This window comes from Bos taurus, chromosome 14 (genome assembly GCF_002263795.3).
Source record: "Bos taurus isolate L1 Dominette 01449 registration number 42190680 breed Hereford chromosome 14, ARS-UCD2.0, whole genome shotgun sequence".
Taxonomy (NCBI): Eukaryota; Metazoa; Chordata; class Mammalia; order Artiodactyla; family Bovidae; genus Bos; species Bos taurus.
In genome coordinates, this window is record NC_037341.1 from 69,545,244 (window position 1) to 69,568,864 (window position 23,621).

The 23,621-nt window shown below is 39.1% G+C and overlaps 1 protein-coding gene across 4 annotated transcripts in view; it reads right to left on the reverse strand.

Moving 5' to 3' along the window:
* The window catches only part of DPY19L4 (dpy-19 like 4), a 62,241-nt gene that overhangs the window by 19,411 nt on the left and 19,209 nt on the right, over window positions 1-23,621 (reverse strand). For all 4 annotated transcript variants that reach the window (XM_002692815.7, XM_059874492.1, XM_059874491.1 and 1 more), the window contains 5 exons: window positions 14,661-14,784; window positions 9,918-10,052; window positions 7,300-7,431; window positions 7,102-7,200; window positions 6,480-6,553 (listed from right to left, as the gene is read on the reverse strand). In XM_002692815.7, coding sequence (XP_002692861.1) covers window positions 6,480-6,553; window positions 7,102-7,200; window positions 7,300-7,431; window positions 9,918-10,052; window positions 14,661-14,784 — 564 coding nt within the window. The remainder of the gene's footprint in view (window positions 1-6,479; window positions 6,554-7,101; window positions 7,201-7,299; window positions 7,432-9,917; window positions 10,053-14,660; window positions 14,785-23,621) is intronic.

Genomic DNA, 23,621 nt, shown 5'->3' on the forward strand with positions numbered 1-23,621 from the left:
TAAATTCACTTGTTTCTTTTTACTTTTTTTTAATGTGACTACTAGAAAATTATGTATGCAACTAATGTTACATTGTTATTGGACACTCTTGTTTTATATTAGATAGCTCTATCAGATAAACTGCTTTTTTTAATCCACACTAAATATAACCAAGACTCCTAGTTATAGGTAGATTTATCAGCATTCTCACTCCCAAATCATCTCTAACTTCCATTTAATCCTTAAATTCCCAGCCTGAGGGAAGGAGGTAAATGATAAAGTGATGTTCAGGAATGCACATCGATGGACCAAGAATGCTTCACAAATCACTGGGTTTAAACTAAAAGATTCAAGTTTCTCAATGCGCCAAATAGCAATAAAACTGTATCAAAGAGGCTGTCATCGAAATCTTTTGTACCCAGGACAAATGCATCTTGTTTTTAAATACGCCTATTAAACCTACTAATTCTTTAAGATCTAATTCAAATTCCCTATTTAATGATCTTCTTTCCATAATCCTAATCTCAATCTTTCCTTCCCCATATTCCCATGGCAGTTTAATTATTGCTTTATTATAGTGCTTAATGCAATCTGCTATGTGTCAGATTGGCTTCCCAGGTGGCACTAGATAAAGAACCCGCCTGCCAATGCAGGAGACATAAGAGACACTGTTCGATCCCTGGGTCAGGAAGATCCCCTAGAGAAGAAAATGGCAACCCACTCCAGTATTCTTGCCTGGGAAATCCCATGGACAGAGGGGCCTGGAGCGCTACAGTTCATAGGGTCACAAGGAGTCAGACACAACTGAAGCAACTTAGAACGCATGTGTCAGACTGTAGACATTTTTGTATCCCAAAGAGTACCTGGCCCAGTATCTTGCACATTAAATAAATATTTATTAACACTTCTTTAGTGATTCTTAAAAGTTTCTCTCAACAGAAATGCTTCCTGAAATTCTGATCAACATTACAAACCCTGATATCCAACTGGTATATCTGAATATAAGGCACTTAACAATTTGTACCACCTATATGCCATTAATTGTATAAAAACTACCTAATGAGCTGGCAATATCCTTAAGGACAAGGACTAAGTTTTAATATTAAAATACCAAGTGCATTACCTTGTGAAGCAAATCTAGTACTTGACATGCACAACAAAGGAGCACTATACAAGATCAACTAAGAAATACTGAACAAAGCAGCCCTTAATGCCAGGTTCATTCTATTGTCTTCCAAGTGACAGAGGAAGTCAATGAAAATGCCAGTCGATTACGGATGTCTACAACCAATTTTTACTAGTTGCCTGCTGAGTTTCAGGCCTACAAATATACCTTAAAAAGACATGGTCCCTAGCTTTATCAAGCACAGTTCAGTTCAGTTCAGTTGCTCAGTCATGTCCGACTCTTCGTGACCACTTGAATCGCATCACGCCAGGCCTCCCTGTTCATCATCAACTCCCAGAGTTCACTCAGACTCACGTCCATCGAGTCAGTGATGCCATCCAGCCATCTCATCTTCTGTCGTCCCCTTTTCCTCCCACCCCCAATCCCTCCCAGCATCAGAGTCTTTTCCAATGAGTCAACTCTTCGCATGAGGTGGCCAAAGTACTGGAGTTTCAGCTTTAGCATCATTCCTTCCAAAGAAATCCCAGGGCTGATCTCCTTCAGAATGGACTGGTTGGACCTCCTTGCAGTCCAATGGACTCTCAAGAGTCTTCTCCAACACCACAGTTCAAAAGCATCAATTCTTCAGCGCTCAGCCTTCTTCACAGTCCAACTCTCACATCCATACATGACCACAGGAAAAACCAGAGCCTTGACTAGACGGACCTTTGTTGGCAAAGTAATGTCTCTGCTTTTGAATATGCTATCTAGGTTGGTCATAACTTTCCTTCCAAGGACTAAGCGTCTTGTAATTTCATGGCTGCAGTCACCATCTGCAGTGATTTTGGAGCCCCCCAAAATAAAGTCTGACACTGTTTCCACTGTTTCCCCATCTATTTCCCATGAAGTGATGGGACCGGATGCCATGATCTTAGTTTTCTGAATGTTGAGCTTTAAGCCAACGTTTTAACTCTCCACTTTCATCAAGAGGCTTTTTAGTTCCTCTTCACTTTCTGCCATAAGGGTGGTGTCATCTGCATATCTGAGATTGTTGATATTTCTCCCAGCAATCTTGATTCCAGCTTGTGCTTCTTCCAGCCCAGCGTTTCTCATGATGTATTCTGCATAGAAGTTAAATAAGCAGGGTGACAATATACAGCCTTAACGTACTCCTTTTCCTATTTGGAACCAGTCTGTTGTTCCATGTCCAGTTCTAACTGTTGCTTTCTGACCTGCATATAGGTTTCTCAAGAGGCAGGTCAGGTGGTCTGGTATTCCCATCTCTTCCAGAATTTTCCATAGTTTATTGTGATCCACACAGTCAAAGGCTTTGGCATAGTCAATAAAGCAGAAATAGATGTTTTTCTGGAATTCTCTTGCTTTTTCGATGATCCAGCAGATGTTGGCAATTTGATCTCTGGTTCCTCTGCCTTTTCTAAAACCAGCTTGAACATCAGGAAGTTCATGGTTCATGTATTGCTGAAGCCTGGATTGGAGAATCTTGAGCATTATTTTACTAGTGTGTGAGATGAGGGCAATTGTGCGGTAGTTTGAGCATTCCTGGCAATGCCTTTCTTTGGGATTGGAATGAAAACTGACCTTTTCTAGTCCTGTAGCCACTGCTGAGTTTTCCAAATTTGCTGGCATATTGAGTGCAGCACTTTCACAGCATCATCTTTCAGGATTTGAAATAGCTCCACTGGAATTCCATCACCTCCACTAGCTTTGTTCGTAGTCATGCTTTCTAAGGCCCACTTGACTTCACATTCCAGGATGTCTGGCTCTACGTCAGTGATCACACCATCGTGATTATCTGGGTCGTGAAGATCTTTTTTGTACAGTTCTTCTGTGTATTCTTGCCACCTCTTCTTAATATCTTCTGCTTCTGTTAGGTCCATACCATTTCTGTCCTTTATCGAGCCCATCTTTGCATGAAATGTCCCCTTGGTATCTCTAATTTTCTTGAAGAGATCTCTAGTCTTTCCCATTCTGTTGTTTTCCTCTATTTCTTTGCATTGATCACTGAGGAAGGCTTTCTTATCTCTTCTTGCTATTCTTTGGAACTCTGCATTCAGATGCTTATATCTTTCCATTTCTCCTTTGCTTTTCACTTCTCTTCTTTTCACAGCGATTTGTAAGGCCTCCCCAGATAGCCATTTTGCTTTTTTGCATTTCTTTTCCATGGGGATGGTCTTGATCCCTGTCTCCTGTACAGTGTCACGAACCTCATTCCATAGTTCATCAGGCACTCTATCAGATCTAGGCCCTTAAATCTATTTCTCACTTCCACTGTATAATGATAAGGGATTTGATTTAGGTCATACCTGAATGGTCTAGTGGTTTTCCCTACTTTCTTCAATTTAAGTCTGAATTTGGCAATAAGGAGTTCATGATCTGAGCCACAGTCAGCCCAAGTAAGATGGTAGGTGTTGCAAGAGGGCATCAGAGGGCAGACACACTGAAACCATACTCACAGAAAACTAGTCAATTTAATCACACTAGGACCACAGCCTTGTCTAACTCAATGAAAGTAAGCCATGCCCGTGGGGCAACCCAAGACGGGCGGATCATGGTGGAGATATTTGACAGAATGTCGTCCACTGAAGAAGGGAATGGCAAACCACTTCACTATTCTTGCCTTGAGAACCCCATGAACAGTATGAAAAGGCAAAATGATAGGATACTGAAAGAGGAACTCCCCAGGTCAGTAGGTGCCCAATATGCTACTGGAGATCAGTGGAGAAATAACTCCAGAAAGAATGAAGGGATGGAGCCAAAGCAAAAAGAATACCCAGTTGTGGATGTGACTGGTGATAGAAGCAAGGTCCAATGCTGTAAACAGCAATAATGCATACGAACCTAGAATGTCAGATCCATGAATCAAGGTAAATTGGAAGTGGTCAAACAATAGATGGCAAGAGTGAATGTCGACATTCTAGGAATCAGCGAACTCAAATGGACTGGAATGGGTGAATTTAATAACTCAGATGACCATTATATCTACTACTGCGGGCAGGAATCCCTCAGAAGAAATGGAGTAGCTATTATGGTCAACAAAAGAGTCAGAAATGCAGTACTTGGATGCAATCTCAAAAACGACTGAATGATCTCTGTTCATTTCCAAGGCAAACCATTCAATATCACAGTAATCCAAGTCTATGCCCCTACCAGTAACACTGAAGAAGCTGAATGGTTCAATGAAGACCTACAAGACCTTTTAGAACTAACAGCCAAAAAAGATGTCCTTTTCATTATAGGGGACTGGAATGCAAAAGTAGGAAGTCAAGAAACACCTGGAATAACAGGCAAATTTGGCCTTGGAATACGGAATGAAGCAGGGCAAAGACTAATAGAGTTTTGCCAAGAAAATGCACTGGTCCTATCAAACACCCTCTTCCAACAACACAAGAGAAGACTCTATACATGGATATCACCAGATGGTCAACACCGAAATCAGATCGATTATATTCTTTGCAGCCAAAGATGGAGAAGCTCTATACAGTCAGCAAAAACAAGACCAGGAGCTGACTGTGGCTCAGATCATGAACTCCTTATTGCCAAATTCAGACTTAAATTATCAAGCACACAGCCTCTTAAAGGATTCTTTTATCTTAGTAGATAGGTATGATTCATGCTCCAGAAGACTTCTCTAGTGGTTAAGCCATGTAAAACGCTTGGTTAACTGATACATCACAACATTAAATTTTATGCATGGTATCTAAAATCCCATGTAATCACAGCAAATGATGATAAGGTTCTAGGGTCTACTTAGGAACTAGAGAAGTCTTCCTGACTGAGGGATCAAACAGATCCCCTGGAGAATATTTACCTATACATTTTGCTAGATTACATAGAATTTTAGATACTGTGCATGAAGTTTCATGCTGTGATGTATTAGTTAACCAAGTGTTTGACATGGATTAAACACTACAGAAGTCTTCTGAATCATATCTATTTACTAAGATAAAAGAATCCTTTAGGAGGCTGTGGGCTTCATAAAGCTAGGGACCATATCTTTATAAGGTATATTCATAGGCCTGAAACTCAGGAGGCAACTAGTAAAAGTTGGTTGTAGACCTCCATAATCGACTGGCCTTTTCACTGACTTTCTCTGTAACCTTGGAAGACTCTAGAATGAACCTGGCATTAAGGGCTTCCCTGGTAGCTCAGTTGGTAAAGAACCTGCCTGCAGTGCAGGAGACCCAGGTTTGATCCCTGGGTCAGGAAGATTCCCTGGAGAAGGAAATGGCAAACCATTCCTGTATCCTTGCCTGGAAAATCCCATGGACAGAAGAGCCTGGTGGGCTGCAAACCATTCCTGTATCCTTGCCTGGAAAATCCCATGGACAGAAGAGCCTGGTGGGCTGCAGTCCATGGGTTGCAAAGAGTTAGGCACGACTGAGCGACTAACACTTTCATAGGTAAATATATGTTTTCTGTTATGCAAATGGATTCTATCAGTATATAAAATCATTTATTTCATTTTAGATTTTAAAAATGCACTTAACCAACAAACAAAAGTATACTATTTTTGAATTTAAAAAGTCAGCTTCTGGCACAATCCACTATTATGACCAAAGGTGAGATTCTTTGCTAAGAAATAAATATCTTACTGACTACCTCATTTTTATGCCCAGACCCCATTTTTATTAACGCACAGATTTGTAATACACCATGAACCTTTTTTTAATTGAATTACAGTGACTTCATACTCTTTTTTTGGCTGCACTGGGTCTTTGTTGCTTTGTGTGGGCTTTCTCTAGTTGCATGAGCAGGGGCTACTCTGCTGCAGTGTGCAGTCTTCTCATCGCGGCAGCTTCTCTTACTGCGGAGCACAGGCTCTAGGTGTGAGGGCTTCGTAGCTGCAGCACTCAGGCTCAGTAGTTGTAGCTCGGGTTCTAGAGTGCAGGCTCAGTAGCTGTGGCAGGTGGGCTTAGTTGTTCTGCAACATGTGGGATCTTCCTGGACCAAGGATCAAACCCGTGTCCCCTACATTGGCAGGCAAATTCCTATCCACTGTGCCACCAAGGAAATTCCCATGTTCTTTTAAATATGAGCATTTTGCTGGTTAGAGGTTAAGATTTCCTTGGTTCTTTATTCATTTTAAATCTTTAATTTATCCTGACCTTAGATTGTATCATCATTTCTCATTAAGGGAGAAAGTAGTTACTGTGATGCTACTGAGGTTTAAGTATATCTAATTTTAAAAGACCTAAATGAGATATTTTTTAAAATAAGAAAAGTATTAATGTCATATTTCTTCTAGATATTATAATATCCCAGATTATTTTCTGAGTGGTATGTAATTAGGTGCCTACTACCTCCTTTGATTATTTTTGCTCTTTATCTTCTAAGTGGTATAGCGTTAGGTAAACTTACATAATCTAAAACTTACTTAGTCATATTTAGTCCAAATTTTACTTCAAGGAACTTCAGCATATGTCCATTTTCTTTGTGTGGGACAAACATCTGGAGGATAAAAACACTAGTTAGAACTATTAGTTGTAGAACTATTAGTTATGCTTATAACAATATGCTTTTGTCCAATACTAGAACTAGAAAACATAGCAAGATTATGAAACAAAAAATGTGAATTAAAAATGCATGGTATAACCATGAAGCAAGGAGATTTATTGGCATAAGTCAATCACATTACCTTATAGTTAAGCATAAAAGTATAATGGGGTGGTAAGAAAATTTTAACCTTTTTCCACCTAGCATAAACAACTTACCCACTCTTGTGAATGTCTTTTACTCATCTGAATTTATTCTACATATTACTTAATGCTAATTTGGGTAATGATGACATTTTAAATTAAATGAAAAATAAAGTAGAATTTTTAAAAGTATATATAGAAAAAATTCAGAATCCTATTTTCCCACCTAATATACTAGGTATGATTACTGTTCAACTAAAAATATTACTGTATAAACTCTATTGTTATCCCATTATTCTCATTAAAATTAAATTATTCAAATTGCTTTACTACATGAATCTCCAACACAGAGTTACTTACCTTCATTATAATATTCAATGTCACTGTCAGAGTACACACCAAGTAAAAATTAATCACTTTCATTATTTTAGCCACAAAAGTTCCTTTCTTCACATTCAGCTATGGGGAGGAGGAACCATATGAACAAATAAGTGAGATTTTTTAAAAAAATTAACAATTTAAAAATTCACCCCAAGAATGATAGTCAATTCTACTTACCTGAAGGCACTTAGCAAGCATTAAGGCTACTACTAAACTTAATAAAGGAGACACCAATAAAGCTGAATTCTCAAACTGCAGTAAATATCCCAGAAAGAGAGAAAATATATAGATTTTATAAACTTCATGAACCTGTTGGGACAAAAATGAGAATAAAATGAATTTTACTGTACATTTTTTTCATTAGATAAAATTTGACTACAATTATAAAGTAAATGCTCTACTATAATTTTGGACAGTGTTGTACAACCATTCAATTTGTACTTTTATTGTCATGGAATATAGTTCTTTCTTTTTAGAAAGAACTCTCCAGAAACAAAGTAAAAAGCTTTGAAATCATGGATGTCTAAATCAAACTAAAAGAACCTTCTTTAATCCCAGGCTCTGACTTCATTTCACTTGGTTTGTCTTGTCCACCTGAGCAACATCAAGCTATGTAAGTAAAAAATCATAATCTTTAGCAGTAGTCCCCAAAACCTACCCAAGGAAAATATATTGCCATGAAATACGGCACCAGCGAAAAGTATTTTTGTACTTGGTCCATTTAACAGTGACAATAAGAAAGCTAAATTTAATTTCCTAATAGAAGACCTCCTAGTTCTTCTAGAAAGTTATGTCTTACTAGGTTTCTTTTCTAAATTTCAATAGTATAACTTAATCTACCATAAAATAGATTCCTTTTATTGAATAGAAAGGGGAGAACTAAGACAAAATATAGACATTAGTTGGGGTGAGGGGGAGGAATCAAAAGGTAGAGTGATCTTAAAAAAAAACACAGAAAGAAAAAACATCCCTAAAAGGCCAGAGCCATTTTTTAAAAAAATACCTCACTGTTGGGAGACTGACACAGTCACAAGGAGAGGGCTCTACTGATTTTCTGGGTGCTAGTAATATCCTATTTTTTCATTTTGGCTGCTGGTTCTCTTAGTCCAAACCTATGCCTCTATCCCAGATTCATAATGCTGGGGCCAACCTTATCATCTATATTTCTGCTTTTCCATTTGGCTCCCTATTAAGTTCTGCCAATCTGTGTTCCTGAGAGGTAAGGTTGGAGGACAGAGCAGGGATGTATTCCTTCCTGTGGCCTGCAGTTCCTGGGTGGATCACCTTAGCAAGGCTTCTTCACGCCAACGGAGTAATTCCTTCCTGTAACAGCAGTTCCACGCAGCTGCAGTTTTCTTAAGCTTCAAGAACCAGCTTTATCATGTCTTCTTACCCCAGAGACCATGGGATCAGCTGGCCACAGTACCATTCTCAGAAGTCTGGGTCCCTTTTCCAGAGAGCCCTTCTTTCCAGTACAGAGATACCAGCAAAGTGGAGCAGTGGCTCTTTATCAGAGGTCTATTTCAGCTCCATGGGGGTCCCTCCTCTAAACTTCTAAGTTTTAATAATTTCCAGTTCTTCCACAGCTTCTAGGGTGGTAGCTGCTTCCTGAAGCTTTACCTCTGTAATACTTTTAGGTACTTATTACCCTTTCACTTAACAAGTTAACAACTTTATACTTGGTTAATGATTATTTAAATAACCTAATCACCAGGATTCTGGACCAAGTGGAAGAAAAAGGATGAGCATGAAGATTCCCAAATTTCTAGATAAGACAATATATTAAAAACTCAATAAATGTTTATAAATAAGGAAAAGAAAGATAACAAAGCAAAAAAATAAAAAGATAAACAAAGGAACTGAATGTCTACGGGAAACTACTGCTGACAGGAGTATAATCAATATAACTCTTCTGGGGAAAGGCTTGGTATCTCTAGTTAGATTGAATATGCACTATCCTTTGACTTCTAATTCCACTATGAGGTATATCTTCTAGAAAAATCTTCTGAGCAGGGTGATATGTATATGAATGCTTATAGCAGCACTGGTCATATGAACAATAAACTGGAAAAAAGCTGAAATGTTATTTAGTGGCAGAATATATTAATAAATAAAAATGAATGAAATATAGCTCTATATATCACCATGGATGAATCTCAAAAGCAAATCAGGCAAAAGTAAACAATACATTATAATTTAACAACGTATTTTTAGGAATACATAGATAGGTGGTAAAAAAAAATAAAAAGAAGGAAAGGATTAACAAAATTCAGGACAGTTAGCCTCTGTTGGAGAGGGAGCAGGATATGACTGGGAAAAAGGGGCTTTCAGGGTTTTGAAATGCTCCAATTCTTGGCCTGGGTGTTCAATTACTCATATTTTTTCTATACACTATATGTGTGCTCAGTTGCTCAGTCATGTCCAACTCTTTGTGACCCCTTGGCCTGGATACTCAGCCCATGGGATATATATAGCATACATAGACTCTTTTGAACATGTCCTATATTTCACTTTTTTTTTTTAAGAAACAGGGAAGATGGAGAAATGGCTAGAAATAGAGAGGAAGCACAGGGGTGACTTTGGTTAAACAGCCCAGGCTTAAGGGACTCTCAAAGTGCTTCTAAAAGGACTAGGGAAGAATGAGTTTAACAACCTTTTAAGTAGAAGTATAAATCAGAGCCTATTAAAGCATTTCAAAATAAGTTTAAAAGCTAAATGGTTTTTATACAACCTTATAAACACTAGATTTAAAATTCTGCAGATTTAAAGTCATAATTTTGAAATGCCATTAATACCTTGTCACTCTGCTCCAGTGAAAAACTATCTAGCAAGAAGAGAGATATTGCTTGAAGAAACAAGAGATAGTGGCTGTACTCCCACACCATCATAAAGGTGTAAGTTGAAGCACTCATCAACAAGTAGCAAAACCTCTAGGGAAAAGAAAAGCAAGAAATTAGTGTTAACAGCTTTGTTACTATACAAACCCATAAGGTTGTTACCTGAACTTCTGCAGCCCTTACTGGTTCTATTTTAAAGCAACTCTTAAAACTTTTTTTAAAAATCACATAATTATGATTAAATCTTTACATAAACAATAAGATCTTAAATCAAACGTTTTACAAAGAAATCAACCACTTGCCCTTCATGTTCAACATCATATTGAGAACCTCAGGAAGATAAAAAAAAGAAAAGAAGAAAATTCAGTAAAATTTTCTTTCATTCTAAGAGATAAGGTAGTAAGTATTTTTAAATGGTGGCTTTTACTAGACTTGACTGCTGGGTGGTCACTACTACTGATTCAGGCGCAAATCTTCTTTCAAACACACACACACACACACACACACACACACAATGTGTATGTATAGGGTGAATTCAAGGGGAAGCAAACATAATGGAATGACAGTTTATATATATATATATATATGTATGTATGTATGTATCTATTTGGTTTCTAAATTTTAGTGAAGAACTCATACAAAATTGGGCTTTCCAGGTGGCTCGGTGGTAAAGAATCCACCTGCCAATGCAGAAGATACAGTTTCAACCCCTGGGTCAGGAAGTTCCCCTGGAGAAGGAGATGGCAACCCAATCCAGTATTCTTGCCTAGAGAATCCCACAGATAGAGGAGCCCGGTGGGCCGGGCTACAGTCAATGGGGTCACAAAGAATCAGACACAACAAAAGAGCAACAACATACAAAATACTCCAGATAACTGAATTTTAATCTTTATCTTCCTTGTCCTGATTAATTACTTAGCAGCAACACAATTTGTAACTTTTTTTTTTTTGCTCTTAGCAACTACACAGGTTATTCTTCAAATATTTTTTGGTGAGATATTTCAAATACATTTTGGAAAAAGGTACCTCAGACGTTACAGTAATCTTGCTTTTGCTTCTTTCAACTATTACAACACCTCCAAGATTTCCAGCTTTTCTATTCACTTTAATTCTCTCCTGAAGAAACTGCTCAAAATCGGCAGCACCCAAGATTCCATCTTCTGCAGGGTGGGTATAGTGAAGTGAAAGTCGCTCAGTTGTTTCTGACTCTTTGCGACCCCACGGACTATACAGTCCACGGAATTCTCCAGGCCAGAATACTGGAGTGGGTAGCCGTTCCCTTCTCCAGGGGATCTTCCCAACCAACCCAGGGATTGAACCCAGGTTTCCTGCATTGCAGGCGGCTTCTTTACCAACTGAACTACGAGGGAAGCCCTACAGGGTGTGTCTAGTCACGAGTAAACTTCAGGACCTTCTTCTTTCTTTGCTCCCCCATGCTATAAGCTTTTTCACAGGCATCATGGCGGCAGAAAGTGCAGTTTTGTTTTCTTAAAAAATTGAGTTTTAAGCTGAAGGGTTAAGAAGACACCACAGTAAAAACTTGCTCTTTTTTAACCGCGATGTTTTTATACAATCCTTAATATTGCTGCTGCTTTAATATCTGAATAGATATTTTGCTCTTGTTGTGTACTCTGGAGTACCAGATGTGTGTGTCAGTTGCTTAATTGTGTCCGACTCTTTGTGACCTTATAGACTGTAGCCCACCAGGTTCCTCTTTCCATGGGATTCTCCAGGCAAGAATACTGGAGTAGTTTGCCATTGCCTTCTCCAGCAGATCTTCCCAACCCAGAGATCAAACTCGGATCTCCTGCACTGCAGGGTGGACTGTCTATTATCTGAGCCACCAGTGAAGCCCAGTACCACACGAGTGGTTACACATAATCAAATAACTGCTAAACATAATTTACTTCCTTTACGTTAATATTGAGAGGAAAAAAATGAAAGAGGATGGGAGAGGAGGAGGGAGAAACTCATGGAATACTTTCAAAATACAGAAAAATAATTGCGCTTAAATAAAAAAGGAGAAAAATATGTAAACAAAAATAGGAGTATAAGCTATTCTTATATCCCTACAAAAAGCACCAGGTCTTTGGTAAACAATAATGAACTGAAGGGAAATATACTTTTCACTGTGTATCTATCCACTTACACTGACATTTTTTTTTTTACCATCTGTATAACATAGATGCGGAGAAGGCAATGGCACCCCACTCCAGTACTCTTGCCTGGAAAATCCCATGGATGGAGGAGCCTGGTAGGCTGCAGTCCAGGCTGCAGTCCATGGGGTCGCTACCAGTTGAAAACGACTGAGCGACTTCACTTTCACTTTTCACTCTCATGCATTGGAGAAGGAAATGGCAACCCACTCCAGTGTTCTTGCCTGGAGAATCCCAGGGACGGGGGAGCCTGGTGGGCTGCCGTCTATGTGGTCGCATAGAGTCGGACACGACTGAAGCGACTTAGCAGCAGCAGCATAACGTAGATGTATTTATTACTTTTTAAATGTATGTATTTTATTATTATTATATATATGAGGGCATTTCGGCTGCACTGGGTTCCCGCGGCCTCTGCACAGGCCTCCTCTGTTTGCAGTGAGCCAGGGCTGCTCTCGAGCTGCAGTGCACAGGCATCTCTTCATGGTGGTCTCCCTTCTCACAGCACACGGGCTTTACAGCACAGGCTCAGCAGCTGTGGTGCACGGGCTTAGTTGCCCCGCACTGTGTGGAATCTTCCTGGACCAGGGATTGAACCTGTATCCCCTGCCTTGGCAGGTGGACTCTTAACCACTGGACCACCAGGGAAGTCCTTTTTTAATTAAAACAATTTTTTAAAGTACTAGGAAGAATACACAACATGGCAATGAAACAATGATATTCACAAAAATATAGAATATGGTATAGAAGGGAAAAATAAATTTACACTTTATTCTACCTCTTCTGAAACACCTTTTAAAATAAATAATTTTATTTTTTTTTTAAAGAAACTTTTCTGACATGGGCTATTTCTTAAAATGTTTATTATTAGTAATATACTTCCTGATGATTTTTTTCATTTTTGTTTACTTTTTTTGGCTGTACTGGGTCTTTGTGGCTGTGTGTGGGCTTTCTCTGGTTTCAGAGAATGATGGCTGCTCTTCCTTGCAGAGTCTGGGCGTCTCATTGTAGTAGTTTCTCTTGTTGCAGCATTCAGGCTCTCAGGTGCACAGGCCTGGTTGTTCCAAGGCATGCGGGATCTTTCTGGACCAAGGATCAAACCCGTGTCCCTTGCTTGGCAGGCAGATTCTTAACCACTAGACCACAAGGGAAACCCTGATGTGGACTATTTTTAAAGTCTTTTATTGAATTTGTTACAATATTGCTTGTGTTTTGTATTTTCATTTTTTTGGCAGCAAAGTACGTGGGATCTTAGCTCCCAGACCATGCACCCTGACTTGGAAGGTGAAGTCTAAACCACTGTACCACCAGCGAAGTTCCAGAAGAATGATTTTATTAAAAATCATTTTATCTTTGATAGGGAATTCCCTGGCAGTCTAGTGGTTAGGACTTCACTACCACTAAAGAAGGCACGGGTTTCATCCCCGCTAGGGAACCTAAGATGCCTTGAGGCATGGCCAAAAAAAACCCAACACATCTTTTTTTGTGGCAACAAAATTTTCACTTTAATTCAAAATAATAGTAAATATAAAGAAGCTTAGGCAGTTCATTTTGCTATGTTACACTTTTAAACAAAAACTGAAGAACTATTCTTCCCTAGAAGGCTGCACAATCTAACAGGAAAACATTCAATTAAAGACTTCCTATTATAGAAAATATTCCTCCTTAGAAAGGTCTTTACACAAGCCCAGCAAAAGAAAAATTACAAATCTCAAATGTGTTATTATTTTAGATAAAAAAGGAAATTCTAGTACTACAGAAAATGAAATAAAGTTTGCTATGCTCAGGACATCTGACATCCCTGAAAGAATAGAGTATTTTTCAGAGATTTCACAAAGGAACCTTAAGCGAATCCTATTTCCTAGCCAACCAGGTTCCTGTAGTCAGTCCCTTTTTCAGGCTGAGAATTCTTAATCCAAGACAGGCAGACAATCAAAAGATTACTACATTGAAGTCAAGTTCAATATAATTGGTTGCCTTTTATAATCGTATTTATTTTATTTTATGCATTTAAAATCATTATTCTGAGATGGAGTATCTAAGCTTCACCTGATTCCTGAAGGGTTTACAGCAGTAACAACAACAAAAGTTAAGAATCTAAACCACCCAGGACAGTCTCCTGAAGCTTACTTATACCTCAGTCACAGAAAACATAAAGGCAAACAAAATGTAAAATGTAAATGTAAACAAAACGTGCATTGCTACCACTGCTCTCACTTGCGGTCACTTTCTAACTTCATTAATATTCTTCAACTCGTGATGATTAAAGGCCATGAATGTCCCAAAAGTGAGAGAAATAGAAAAATAATGAAACATTCATTTTCATAATAAAATATTCTTCATATTTGTCAAGTAACTGCACTAAAACAAGTAACATCTCCCTTCTCCTAAATATAATTTACTGTCAGACTACAGAAAAAGTTATAACAAGATTATCATGAAGTAACTAGATTTCACTGAATATAACAACTTTTCATATGAATAGCTTTAAAATTATATACCACATTTGCAATATATCAGAATTGTGACAAATAAATTTGCATCTTACCTCTCCATAAGAATTTAAGTTGCTTTTTAAATAGCCTGTCAGTGCAGCAACTTGGCATGCAAAGTACGGTAGTGCCCAGTTTTCTCTTAAAGGAATGGAGTGTTCAATTCTTGTTGTATCTACCCTAAAATAAACCATAGATGAGCAGCAAAAGAGCAAGACGTTGTATTTGTGTAACACTACACTTTTCAAGGCACTTTCACACACATCTCATTGTCCTCCATATCCTGTGAGGCAGGCATGGACAAAGCCATCATTACCTATGCGGCATCTTACAACAAATTCATTGTTTCACTACTACCTGACCTCCCACCCAGGGAGACTCAGTGCTGCTGTGTCTGCTTGATGAATAGATGGGCCTTTGTGAGATTTTGAAAAAGGCATCTCTGCTCGGGGCAAATACAGCCTCATGCTACAACACACAACTTGTTGCAAGTACACTGGAGTTCAACCCCCACCTTCCCTTCCCTTAGAAAAGACATGGTTATCCCTCTCTAGAGGGGTATCTCTAGACATGGTTATCTCTCTAGAGCACAGTGTGCACTATGGAATTAGCAGTTCTTATACTAACTCTTATGTAAAAGGAATAAGAAGCTCAGAGAAGTAGTGACTTAAGTCATTTAGCTAAAAGATGACACAATTAGGATTACAATGCATATCTTCTAATATCTACTTAATACTCCTTCCAGAATTAACATTACAACAGCCCTGTATATGATAGATCTAGAGAGCTCTGAAAACTTCCAGAATCACAAACACAATGTTTTCGGAGGTGCCTCCTAAGTTTCTCCTGTATCAATCTTCATTGCGTGTTGTCTCCTATGCATATCCTCTAACACAACGGACTCCGTTCCTAACAATTAAATTTGGATCTCCATAAATTCAATGGCTATTTCTGCGCCCGCCGCCCCCCACACAAACACAATGGTGCTACTGCTTTAAAATACTTCATGAAAACTGCTGCATAATTCTCCTAATGGAGACAAACATGTTTGCATTTATTTTGGTTCAATCAAACTGTGGTACAGGGACTTCCCTGGTGGCAGAGCGGTTAAGAATCCACCTGCCAATCCAGGGGACAGGGGTTCAATCCCTGGTCCGGGAAGATGCCATATGCTGCAGAGCAACTAAACCCGTGCACCTCAACTACTGAGCCTGTGAGCCTCAACTACCAAGCCCGAGTGCTGTCAGGGCCCCGAGCAACTACTGAGCCTGTGGGCTGCAAGGACTGAAGCCCACATGCCTAGAGTCTGTGCTCTGCAACTAGAGAAGCCACCACAAAGAGAAGCCCAAGCACCGCAATGAAAAGGAACCCCCTCTCCACGCAAATAGAGAAAAGCCGCACAAAGCAATGAAGACCCAGCACAGCCATAAAAAAGTAAGTAAAATTATTTCTTTTAAAATTGTGGTACAGGGAATTCCAGGTAAGAGAAACCCAAGTAAGACGGTAGGTGTTGCAAGAGGGCATCAGAGGGCAGACACACTGAAACCATACTCACAGAAAACTAGTCAACCTAATCACACTAGGACCACAGCCTTGTCTAACTCAATGTAACTAAGCCATGCCTGTGGGGCAACCCAAGACGGGCGGATCATGGTGGAGAGATCTGACAAAATGTGGTCCACTGGAGAAGGGAATGGCAAACCACTTCACTATTCTTGCCTTGAGAACCCCATGAACAGTATGAAAAGGCAAAATGATAGGATACTGAAAGAGGAACTCCCCAGGTCAGTAGGTGCCCAATATGCTACTGGAGATCAGTGGAGAAATAACTCCAGAAAGAATGAAGGGATGGAGCCAAAGCAAAAAGAATACCCAGCTGTGGATGTGACTGGTGATAGAAGCAAGGTCCAATGCTGTAAAGAGGAATATTGCATAGGAACCTGGAATGTCAGGTCCATTAATCAAGGTAAATTGGAAGTGGTCAAACAAGAGATGGCAAGAGTGAATGTCGACATTCTAGGAATCAGCGAACTCAAATGGACTGGAATGGGTGAATTTAATAACTCAGATGACCATTATATCTACTACTGCAGACAGGAATTCCTCAGAAGAAATGGAGTAGCCATCATAGTCAACAAAAGAGTCAGAAATGCAGTACTTGGATGCAATCTCAAAAACAACTGAATGATCTCTGTTCATTTCCAAGGCAAACCATTCAATATCACAGTAATCCAAGTCTATGCCCCTACCAGTAACACGAAGAAGCTGAAGTTGAACGGTTCTATGAAGACCTACAAGACCTTTTAGAACTAACAGCCAAAAAAAGATGTCCTTTTCATTATAGGGGACTGGAATACAAAAGTAGGAAGTCAAGAAACACTTGGAATAACAGGCAAATTTGGCCTTGGAATATGGAATGAAGCAGGGCAAAGACTAATAGAGTTTTGCCAAGAAAATGCACTGGTCCTATCAAACACCCTCTTCCAACAACACAAGAGAAGACTCTACACATGGACATCACCAGATGGTCAACACCGAAATCAGATTGATTATATTCTTTGCAGCTGAAGATGGAGAAGTTCTATACAGTAACAAAAACAAGACCAGGAGCTGACTGTGGCTCAGATCGTGAACTGCTTATTGCCAAATTCAGACTGAAATTGAAGAAAGTAGGGAAAATCACTAGACCATTCAGGTATGACCTAAATCAAATCCCTTATCATTATACAGTGGAAGTGAGAAATAGATTTAAGGGCCTAGATCTGATAGATAGAGTGCCTGATGAACTATGGAATGAGGTTCATGACACTGTACAGGAGACAGGGATCAAGACCATCCCCATGGAAAAGAAATGCAAAAAAGCAAAATGGCTGTCTGGGGGGCCTTACGAATCGCTGTGAAAAGAAGAGAAGTGAAAAGCAAAGGAGAAAAGGAAAGATATAAACATCTGAATGCAGAGTTCCAAAGAATAGCAAGAAGAGATAAGAAAGCCTTCTTCAGCGATCAATGCAAAGAAATAGAGGAAAACAATAGAATGGGGAAGACTAGAGATCTCTTCAAGAAAATTAGAGATACCAAGGGGACATTTCATGCAAAGATGGGCTCGATAAAGGACAGAAATGGTATGGACCTAACAGAAGCAGAAGATATTAAGAAGAGGTGGCAAGAATACACAGAAGAACTGTACAAAAAAGATCTTCACGACCCAGATAATCACGATGGTGTGATCACTGACGTAGAGCCAGACATCCTGGAATGTGAAGTCAAGTGGGCCTTAGAAAGCATGACTACGAACAAAGCTAGTGGAGGTGATGGAATTCCAGTGGAGCTATTTCAAATCCTGAAAGATGATGCTGTGAAAGTGCTGCACTCAATATGCCAGCAAATTTGGAAAACTCAGCAGTGGCCACAGGACTAGAAAAGGTCAGTTTTCATTCCAATCCCAAAGAAAGGCAATGCCAAAGAATGCTCAAACTACCGCACAATTGCCCTCATCTCCACATGCTAGTAAAGCAATGCTCAAGATTCTCCAAGCCAGGCTTCAGCAGTAACTGAATCGTGAACTTCCTGATGTTCAAGCTGGTTTTAGAGAAGGCAGAGGAACCAGAGATCAAATTGCCAACATCCGCTGGATGATGGAAAAAGCAAGAGAGTTCCAGAAAAACATCTATTTCTGCTTATTGACTATGCCAAAGCCTTTGACTGTGTGGATCACAATAAACTAGAAAATTCTGAAAGAGATGGGAATACCAGATCACCTGACCTGCCTCTTGAGAAATCTGTATGCAGGTCAGGAAGCAACAGTTAGAACTGGACATGGAACCAATACAATATTGTAAAGTTTAAAAATAAAAAAAAAAGAACTGGACATGGACCAACAGACTGGTTCCAAATAGGAAAAGGAGTATGTCAAGGCTGTATATTATCACCCTGCTTATTTAACTTATATGCAGAGTACATCATGAGAAATGCTGGGCTGGAGGAAGCACAAGCTGGAATCAAGATTGCCGGGAGAAATATCAATAACCTCAGATATGCAGATGACACCACCCTTATGGCAGAAAGTGAAGAGGAACTAAAAAGCCTCTTGATGAAAGTGAAAGTGGAGAGTGAAAAAGTTGGCTTAAACCTCAACATTCAGAAAACAAAGATCATGGCATCTGGTCCCATCACTTCATGGGAAATAGATGGGGAAACAGTGGAAACAGTGTCAGACTTTAGTCTGTGATTTTTGGGTTCCAAAATCACTGCAGATGGTGACTGCAGCCATGAAATTAAAAGACGCTTACTCCTTGGAAGGAAAGTTATGACCAACCTAGACAGCATATTCAAAAGCAGAGACATTACTTTGCCAACAAAGGTCCGTCTAATCAAGGCTATGGTTTTTCCAGTGGTCATGTATGGATGTGAGAGTTGGACTGTGAAGAAGGCTGAGCGCCAAAGAATTGATGCTTTTGAACTGTGGTGTTGGAAAAGACTCTTGAGAGTCCCTTGGACTGCAAGGAGATCCAACCAGTCCATTCTGAAGGAGATCAGCCCTGGGATTTCTTTGGAGGGAATGATGCTGAAGCTGAAACTCCAATACTTTGGCCACCTCATGCGAAGAGTTGACTCATTAGAAAAGACTTTGATGCTGGGAGGGATTGGGGGCAGAAGGAGAAGGGGACGACAGAGGATGAGATGGCTGGATGGCATCACTGACTCGATGGACGTTGAGTCTGAGTGAACTCTGGGAGCTGGTGATGGACAGGGAGGCCTGGCATGCTGCGATTCATGGGGTCGCAAAGAGTCGGACACGACTGAGCGACTGAACTGAACTGACAGGGAATTCCCTGGCAGTCTAGTGGGTGGGACTCTGCCGTTTCACTGCCGAGTGGGCAGGTTCAATCCCTGGCTGGGGAACATTTTTTTTTAATGTGGCACAGCCATACAATAGGCTACTTACTACTTAGCAACAAAAAGGCATGAACTATTGATACACTCAACATACGTGAATCTCAAAATGACTCAGCTGAGTGGAAGAAAAAAAACAAAAAATATACGCCGTATGACTCCATTTATATAAATTTCTAGAAACTGCAAACTTATTTACAGTGACAGAAAGCAAATCATAAGTTTCCTGAAGACAGTGGAACAGCAGTAGAGGTGGGGTAAGAAGAGGAACAAGGGAGAGATTACCAGATAGCACAACTAAACTCTGGGTGGTGATAACATTATACTGATTTTGTTGATGGTTTCACAAGTGTGTCTAAACATCTAAAATTATCAACTGGTACATTTTAAATATGTACAGCTTATTCTATATCAATTATACCTCAAAACTGCTAGAAAGTATTAGAAAATAACCTGTGTTCTATGAATGTATATGTAATTGAAAAAATATATATACACACATATTAAAAACATGAAGATCAAATGAAATACAAGTTGAAAAACAATACATTTTCTAGAACCTAGTCAACAGTATTAGATCTTTCCTCTTTTATAACTCTGTATGATCAATTTTTACTTAACAATATGAGCATCTTCTGTAATATATACGCCCATAAACTTCAAGAACATTGAATGGTCATGGTACATAACTATACATGTTTATCATAATCTAACCAGTTCCTCCCTATTGTTATATATTTACCTTGTTTTTGACTTTACCTACTACAGTTTTTAAAAACAGGAACCAATGGTTTTGTATAGAGATTATTGGTCTCATTGTTTACTTTTAATTCTTTAACCCAATTGGAATTTATTTTATTATGTATGGAGTATTTCTTCTTCAGATGTGATTGCTTCAATACCATTTTGTGAATATCATGTATTCTAAAGACCACCTATTCTCATACAATATTACTTCTGAAAATTTGTTGTGAAAGTTGACTTTCTAAAACACAAAACAAGATATTCACCATGTCATTAGTCAACAAACAGGAAGGAGAGGATGTCTATTCTCAAGTCAGGACTTTGCCAACCACTCTACCAGCCCAGAATTGGGAAGCTGAACCTGTAATCCTCATTCCAAAGACTCATTCACTACCCCTACCCAACGCACAGATCAGTACAGTGAAACCTACAACACTGTGCACCAGAAACACTATCTGGGAAGGGATGAGGGAACCTTCTTAGTCACTGCAGCAAAAACTGAGCAACTCTGCCAGTTACTCTCTACATGAACAAGCCTCCTCACAGCCCCAGTCCTGAATGCCTGTGTTACTCAACGTTCTTCCCCACACCACCATCCCTGGTGGCTGTAAGCACCAGAAGGATAACAATGGGATGTGACAAAATCCAGTGAGACTTACTTTTTCTCCCCAGTTGCAGTGTCGAGCAGAGAGCAGCACAAACCAGCAGTTCAAATAATAATTACTTTCATCAACCAGGCCTACGGATATATTCCCAGAGACAGCCAACTCTGAGTTTTTGTGTTTTCATTTCAAATACATCATAGCATAAACATAACCTGAATCAACTGGATGACCACTTTGTAACTCATTATTGCCAAAAGATCAGGACTCACTTTCATGTTTGTGTTAATAATCCAATTGGTTACAGAGTACTACTTCAACTGCCTTGGGTTAATCAGAAAAAAAAAAAAAAACATGACATGGTTTTCTTAATAGTAAGTGATGTATTGCCAAGTAAAAACAAAATGTACAGATCACTATGGTAAAAAAAAAAAAAAAAATTTCATAATGGATAACAGAGCAACATGAGATCTGAGTCATCTCACAGTACTCAGTCATGTAGGTTTGCCATACTCAAAAGAACCTAGTGAACTGGTATATGTTATTCAGTCGTGTCTGATTCTTTGTAACCCCATGGACCGTAGACTGCTAGGCTACTCTGTCCATGGGATTTCCCAGGCAAGAATACTGGCGTGAACTGTCATTTCTGTCTCCAGATGATCTTCCTGACCCACGACTGAACCCGTATCTCCTACATTAGCAGGTGGATTCTTCACCATTGAGCCACCAGGGAAGCTCCGGTACTATATACATGCTGAGTAGAAATTTGGCTTTAGCAAAATATCATTTTTCACATTAATGTTTCTAGTTAATATTTTACTAGTTTGTTACTTCATTAGTAAATTGGTTTCAATACTATCATAAATGTTTTCATCACAAGGAGTTGGAAACATAGTTTTATGTTTTATATTTAAGTAACATCATCATTCAAATTGGGTTTCCCGGTGGTGCTGGTGGTAAAGAACCCAGCTGCCAATGCAGGAGACACGGGTTCAATCCCTGGGTCGAGAAGATCCCCTAGAGGAGGGCATGGCAACCCACTCCAGCATTCTTGCCTGGAGAATCCTACAGACAGAGGAGCCTGGCGGGCTGCAGTCTATGGGGTCACCAAGTCGGAAACAACTGAAGCGACTGAGCACACATTCACGCATCATTCAGATTATTTAAGTCAACACATGAAATCCATGATTATAAAGTTTTAAATATACATATGTGAAGCTTGAGAAACACTGACTTTTTTATTTGCTTTCGCTGTGCTGGGTCTTTGCCTGCATGGGCTTTTCTCTAGTTGTGGGGGCCACTGTCCAGGTGTGGTGTGTGGACTTCTTGTTAGAGAGCAAAGACTCTAGGATGAACAGGCTCCGGCAGTTGCAGCAAGTGGGCTCACCAGCTGTGGTTCCAGGCTCTGGAGCACAGGCTCAACAGCTGTGGCCCACCGGCTTTTCCTGGACAGGGATGGAACCCATGTCTCCTGCACTGGCAGGTGGATTCTTTACCACTGAGCCAAAAGGGAAGCTCACAAACACTGATTTAGATTAGATGTGAAAAACAGCCTGGCATGTCTATGTATCATGTGTGAAAGCTGAAAAATACCTATGCAATATTAGTATAATTTCAAATAGCTATATGTTCTCTTGCATCAACATATTATAGTTTACCTATTAGTTCCATTATATTTAGGTTGTTTTCTAATCTTTCATTTTATTACAAATACTACTACTGAGGCAGTGAAATCTTCCCTTATTTTTAAAATTACTTTTTTGGATAAAATGAAATTCCTCAGAAAAACCGGAATCTAAAATTGAAAACCTTATAATTCCACAAGTACCTGGAGTATTCCAGTAAGATTATTATAGATCCAGCACCACGTGTTACCACTGTTTTCTGTCAACTCTGCAACATGTGCATTCCTTGCATTTTACCTTTTATTAATCACCAATGTGTTTAGTAATCTTTTTTTTGGCCAAAGATTAAACTTAGTATAGACTTTTAATCAGATATAATTTTTTTGCTCTTCAAATACAAAGTTGGGTCCACTGAAAGTGATTTTTTGGTATATATTTGAGATGAGAAGGTCAGTGAGGACCAAGAGCAATTTCTGTATTCCTTATACATGAAGATTGGACTCAGATTACCCCATTTTGGTGATAAGACTATTCAGAGGGAATCATTTTACTTCTCCCCACTACTGTATACACAGTGCTACTTCTTGAAATTTTCTTGAATTTTCTAGTATGCCTACATCCTTCAATTTGAACAAACAGGAGCTATTTTACTATCCTGCCTTCTAATTCTAATATTAAGGAACACAAAATGTCATTAAGAACACAACTAATACTCAAAATGGAATAACTCATGTCTTTTTATACTTTTCCAGGCAATCATATATAAACCAAAGCTGATGAATAAAAAAGATAGCATATTCTTTCTTGGCATTAAAATATATTTTGCCATATAAAATATATACCAACATGGGACTTCCCTGGTGGTCCAGTGGTTAAGACTCTGCTTCCACTGCAGGGGAGGTAGGTTCAATCTCTGGTCAGGGAACTAAGATCCCAAAGCCACGCAACATGTGGCCAAAAAAACAGAAAAAAAATATATACCAAAAAATAAACAATGGAAAACAAACATATAGAAAAACTACTTGCTAAGAATTTCTAAATTGCTAAAAGATACATTTTAACAGAGATATATCAGATTAATTTTTCTACCTAAGTCCTGCTCCAGCTACCCAGGATATATTTATTGTGTCATTAAATAAGGCAACCAAATTAT